Source organism: Nicotiana sylvestris, chromosome 8 (genome assembly GCF_000393655.2).
Source record: "Nicotiana sylvestris chromosome 8, ASM39365v2, whole genome shotgun sequence".
Lineage (NCBI taxonomy): Eukaryota > Viridiplantae > Streptophyta > Magnoliopsida > Solanales > Solanaceae > Nicotiana > Nicotiana sylvestris.
Window position 1 is genome coordinate 45048829 of NC_091064.1, and position 6342 is coordinate 45055170.

Genomic DNA, 6342 nt, shown 5'->3' on the forward strand with positions numbered 1-6342 from the left:
TGGAAAGGAGAATATGGGACGGAGGCCGATGAGTGGAAAATAAAAGACAAAGAAGAAGACTAAACGTGGGATAACGAAAAAGAATAGGAAAAAGGAATACATGCCGCAATTTTAACTAATTTTTTCTCTTTTGTTTTCTTTTTGATATTTTTATCTTTACTTTTTATTTCATATTTTTTTTATTTGAATAGAATTTTTTTGCAAAATCTAATATTTTACGATCATAAATAAATATTTATTTACATGCTTCTAACATGTAATTAGACTTAAAGAATCGCATATTAGCCTCTCACTTAATAATAATAATAATAATAATAATAATAATAACAATAATAATAATAATAATAATAATAATATATGTAAGTGAAAAATGTTCTCATTAAATCCTCTCTTTTATTTCCTTTTCAAAAGAGGAACGTATAAAAAATGCAGTCACCTAAACTCTAATTCTAGTATTGTAAAAAAATATTTTAGAATTTAGTGAAAAAAGAAGGTCCGTTTATATTTCCTAAACCGGTTAATGAATTCAAAATATTGTAGTTGCGTGCATGTAAAGCACAACTTGATTTATATATACCTCCAGTCATGAGAATTACCCAGCTTAATTAGATTTACAGAACCCTAGATCGAGCTGAAGAGCAATGGAAGTAGGCGATGCTTCGAAACCAAATGTTTTGTATCTCCGCGGTTACGGAAAGAGGGAAGAATTGTGGTTTCGCATCGTGATGACAAAAGAGGATGGCAAACGAGGTGAAAGGCAAACAATTGAACCTGTTGCGAAGCTCTGTCGGCAGACTTATGGAATTGCAGGAAGATGGACAGTAGTTGGTGATGAAGACATATACTGGATTGGTGGATACAGTTATGGTGGTGATAGGGCTATTGTTCGTTCCCAATTGCATAAACATAATATCATCAAACATTCTTTTGACCCTAGCCTTTGGGAACCCGTATCATCTCCCATGGATATTCCCCGTAGCAAGCCCTTCCTCGCTGCCGTTGGTACAAAGCTATATGCTGGGGCCGGCACTGAGCACTACGCACGGGGTGATAAGCATGAGAATCCAATTTGGAAAAGATGTGGTCAAATTTACGACCTCCATGAAAAAACTTGGAAATACCTGATGCCGCATATCAAAAATTTTGAAAGCTATGATGCCGATAGAGCTGTTCTTGTGGAAAAAGAGGATGGTGAGGAGCCAACGGAAATTGTGTATTATTCCTTGGATGTGGGTTCCGTGATGTTTATTGACTTTACTAGTGGTGAGTGATAATAGGTTAAATCTAGGTAATTTGACGATTGTTTATGCTCCCACTTGATTATATTTCAGTATCATAATATGATTAATTGATGAAAAATAGGCTCTAATTGTGAATTGTATATATTGCAGGATGAGGAGCCTAGGTGATGCCTTAAACAGTTGTGATTGGAAGCTTTTTCGAGCAAGAAAGACCCCTCAGAGCTAAGTACGCTTGAAGACGAGGAATAGAAGTGATGAAACACAGAACTGGACATGCGCGCCCAGGTGTGCGACCGCGCTACTTTTAGCGCGTCCATGACAGAATCTCAGCCAATTAGCGCGGCCAGATGCGCGTCCAGGTGCGCGGTCGCGCTAGTCCAAAATACGGGAAGAGTTATTTAGGGGCAGAATTGGAAATCTGGAGGAAAACTCACTTAACCTATATAAAGTCAAGCTCGCCCAAGGAAGAGAGGAGAGTTTTTTCATAGTTTAGTGCAAGAAATAGAGGGACAAGAGGCAAGGAGGAGATTTGACCATCAAGTTCTTCTTTTCTTCTCTTGGTTTTTGCTATTTGGGATGAAATTGAATCTATTTGTGATGAACACTAGCATGAGTAGCTAAAACCCATTGTTCTAGGGTCATAGGTGAAACATGAATGTTGTTGTTTGAAGTTTAATTTGACAAAGTTGGTTTATCATATTGGGTTGTTTATTTAATTCTTCTTTTAATTATTTTGCTGAGTAGCTAACAGTGAAATACTATCTACGAATCTTTAGTTGAACTCGAAAGTGGGAACTTTAGATTGCATATAGAATTAAAAAGAGCAAGTTCTTGAACCCGGGCCTCGGGGAACAGATTAGCAATTGGGATAGACATATACCCAATTGCCTTGCTTGGTTGAAATTCAGGAATTGTAAATGCATTCTTGTTAATCTTAATTCCATAGACATATAGGCATTGAGTTAACTTGAATAGGCGAGTAAGAACTCGACAGATTCTTATGAGTAATATTAACCCTGTCAATCAACAACCCAGGTAAATCGATTAGTTATTTTAAGCTAAGAACATAACACGATTGTTAACTAGCCTGTGACCCTGGAATATCCTCTCCTATTGTTTGTTACTCGAAATTGTTATTTGTTTGGTTAATTGCTCTAGTTAGATTATTGCTTGATAGTTTAGGTAGTAAAACAATTACATCTCTATTTTGTGAAAAACCTCTTGGATAGACAAATTAATTGAGTTTGAATTAGTCAACAGTTAATCATAAGTCATCGTGGAAACGATACTCTACTCACTACTCTATTACTAGATGATCACGTGCACTTGCATGAGTGTTTTTGGTTGCAACAAGTTTTTGGCGCCGTTGCCGGCGACTTAGAAATTAGCTACTTGACTGAGTTGAGCTTTTATTATTTATTTATTCATGTTTTAATTTTCAGTTCACTTTGTTTGTGCCAATACAGGTTTTCTTTTCTTGAATGCGAAGAAGTAGAAGCGCAAACAATCTCCTTCCTCTTGATCCCGAAATTAAACAAACACTTCACATATTCAGGAGGGAGGTGGACGCTAGAACTAGAATTGAAAGAGAGTTGGACATCGTAATTCAACCACAGCCAATTGAGATGGCATGTAATGAGGAACGCGCGGTGATCGAAGCCGCAAGGCCCAGTCTAGCTAATATGACTCAGGCTATTGTGAAGCGTGATATCACTGGGCACTTTGAGCTAAAACAATACATGGTGCAGCTGATCCAATCCACAGGGCTATTTGTGGGCTTACCTCATGAAGACCTGCAGAGGCACATTCAGAATTTCTTAGAAATTACGGACACTTACAATTATCCGAACATTTCCAAGGACTATGTCAGGCTGACACTTTTCCCCTTTTCACTGATCGGGGAAGCTAAGGAGTGGTTGAATAAGGAGCCAACGAATTTAATCTGCACTTGGGATGATCTGGCAAGGAAATTCTCAATCAACTTTTTCCCCACTAAGAAAACAAAGATATTGAGGAGTCAAATTCTTGGGTTTGAACAACGAGCTGGCGAGACAATTCGTCAAGCATGGGAAAGGTACAAGAAGATGCTCAGAGACTGTCCTCATCATTGCCAGACGGACGAGGTATTGGGTCACACTTTTGTAGATGGGTTAGATGATGCTTCAAAGATGAATCTTGATTCAGCTTGTGGGGGTAGTTGCATGGCCAGACTGCACAGTGAAATCCAAATCTTGCTGAATAACTTCACAGATAATGATAATAACTGGCAAGGTGATGGAGCTCCAAGGCCCACTGCTATGATGTTGCAGCTGGCTGATAGATCGATAGCACACCCTGAAGGGGTGATTGAAGATGTGTTGCTGCAGATTGGGAAATTTATCTTCCCTACTGATTTCATTATCCTCGATTATAAGGCTGATGAACTGGTTCCAATTATATTGGGGTGACCTCTCTTAGCTACTGGTGATGCAATTATCAAAGTGAGAGAGGGAAAGATGATTTTGAGGGTAGATGACGAAGAAGCAGTTTTTAATGTCTACAAAGCAATCCAACTTCCCCGCCGCTATCAGGAGCTCTCAATGATATCTGTTATTGAGGCTGATGAGCAGATTCATTATCCGAGTGTATATCTAGACGATTCTCTAGAGAAAGTACTTATGTTGCTTGATAGCCTAAGGGCTGATAAGGAGGTTGAGGAGATGATGCAAATCCTAGATACATCTTGTGCGTACGTGCATGGGATACACCTCTTTGAGCCTTTGAATAGGACAGAGGGACCTCCTCCAAAGCCGTCAATTGAGGAAGCCCCAAAATTGGAGCTTAAACCTCTTCCACCTCACCTGCAATATGCTTATTTGGGTGACTCTGACACTTTACCCGTTATTGTTTCTTCTGACTTGTCTAAATTGCAGGAAGAAAAGCTGTTGAGAGTGCTACGTGAGCACAAGCGAGCACTTGGGTGGACAATGTCTGACATTAAGGGCATTAGCCCAACCTTTTGCATGCACAATCCTCATGGATGACGGACACAAGCCCAGTGTAGAGCAACAACACCGACTCAATCCAATCATGAAAGAGGTGGTAAGGAAAAAAGTGATTAAGTGGCTTGATGCAGGTATTGTATTTCCTATCTCAGACAGCAAATGGGTAAGCCTAGTTCAATGTGTACCCAAGAAAGGGGGGATGATTGTAGTAGTTAATGAGAATAATGATTTAATCCCTACAAGAACTATCACCGGGTGGAGAATTTGCATTGATTATAGAAAATTGAACAATGCCACCCGGAAGGACCACTTTCCCCTCCCTTTATTGACCAAATGCTTGATAGATTAGCTGGCTAGGAGTACTACTGCTTCTTAGATGGTTACTCGGGGTATAATCAGATTGCTATAGCCCCAGAGGACCAAGAGAAGACCATATTTACGTGTCTTTATGGCACGTATGCGTTCAAGAGAATGCCCTTCGGTCTTTGTAATGCACCTGTGACTTTTGAAAGGTGTATGATGGCCATTTTTACTGACATGGTTGAGAGGTTTGTGGAAGTGTTCATGGATGATTTTTCTGTGTTTGGATGCTCTTTTGATAACTGCTTGATGAACCTTGATAAAGTACTTGCTAGGTGTGAAGAAACTAACTTGGTGTTAAACTGGGAAAAGTGCCATTTCATGGTACGTGAAGGTATAGTTTTGGGGCACAAGGTATCCAAAGATGGTTTGCAGGTGGACAAGGCAAAAGTGGAAGCGATTGAAAAATTTCCCCACCGATATCTGTCAAAGGCATTCGTAGTTTCTTGGGCCATGCAGGTTTTTATCGTCGTTTCATTAAAGATTTCTCGAAAATTTCCTCTCCCTTGTGCAGGTTGCTTGAGAAGGATATCGCCTTCAAATTTGATGCTGCCTGTCTGAAGGCATTTGAGGAGCTGAAGGGAAGGTTGGTGACTGCACTAATCATAATTGCTCCGGATTGGGAGCAACTATTTGAGTTGATGTGCGATGCGAGTGACTTGGCTATTGTAGCTGTTTTGGGGCAAAGGAGAAATAAAATCTTCCACTTCATCTACTATGCGAGCAAAACTCTAAATCCAGCTCAAATGAACTACACAGTTACTGAAAAAGAGTTGCTTACCGTGGTGTGGACGTTTGACAAGTTCAGGTCATATCTAGTGGGGACCAAAGTCATCGTCTACACAGATCATTCAGCTATCAGATACTTATTTGAGAAGAAAGACGCCAAGCCGAGACTCATTCGGTAGGTCCTCCTCTTGCAAGAGTTTGACCTAGAGATCCGAGATCGCAAAGGAACAGAGAATCAAGTGGCTGATCACTTGTCCAGATTAGAAAATCGAAACCATGTAGCTGAAGGGGGTGCAATCAAAGAAACATTCCCTGATGAGCAGTTATTGGAAATCACCTCAAGCACAGCCCCGTGGTATCCAGATTATGTGAACTTTATTGCAAGCGGGGTGACACCACCAGAATTGACACCCGATAATAGAAGAAGGTTCCTGCATGATGTGAGGCTTTACATGTGGGATGAGCCATTCTTATACAGGCTCTGTGTAGATCAGTTGGTGCGAAGATCTGTTCCTGAGGAGGAGATGAATGCCATACTTCATAGCTGTCACGCCTCGCCATACGGAGGTCGTCATGGTGGAGATAGGACTGCCCAGAAAGTGCTACAATCAGGTTTCTATTGGCCAAAATTGTTTAGGGATGCACACGTCTTTGTTAAAATATGTGACAGGTGCCAAAGAACCGGAACGATCACAAAGAAGCACGAGATGCCGCTGCAAAACATTCTGGTAGTGGAGCTTTTTGATGTTTGGGGAATTGACTTCATGGGACCGTTTCCTTACTCCAATGGTCATAGGTACATCTTGGTGGCAGTCGATTATGTGTCTAAGTGGGTGGAGGCCATTGCTCTTCCCACTAATAATGCAAAGGTGGTGGTAAGCTTTGTTAAGAAGCACATCTTCACACGCTTTGGAACTCCCAGAGTGTTGATCAGTGATGGAGGAACGCATTTTTGCAACAAACTGCTGAATAATGTTCTTGCAAAGTACGGAGTCAAGCACAAAGTTTCCACTGCCTATCACACCTAG

General features: G+C 40.6%; 1 protein-coding gene across 1 annotated transcript; it reads left to right on the top strand.

Moving 5' to 3' along the window:
- Positions 1–620: 620 nt before the first annotated feature.
- On the top strand, positions 621–1926 carry LOC104244188 (uncharacterized). Its single transcript, XM_009799558.2, has 2 exons — positions 621–1263; positions 1392–1926. Exons 1-2 carry the CDS (start codon positions 642–644, stop codon positions 1394–1396), a joined length of 627 nt encoding a protein of 208 aa, XP_009797860.1. The 5' UTR covers positions 621–641; the 3' UTR covers positions 1397–1926.
- Positions 1927–6342: the final 4416 nt, after the last annotated feature.

Coding starts and splice junctions, on each gene's coding strand:
- LOC104244188 (XM_009799558.2), top strand. CDS start 642: ATGGAAGTAGGCGATGCTTCGAAACCAAATGTTTTGTATCTCCGCGGT.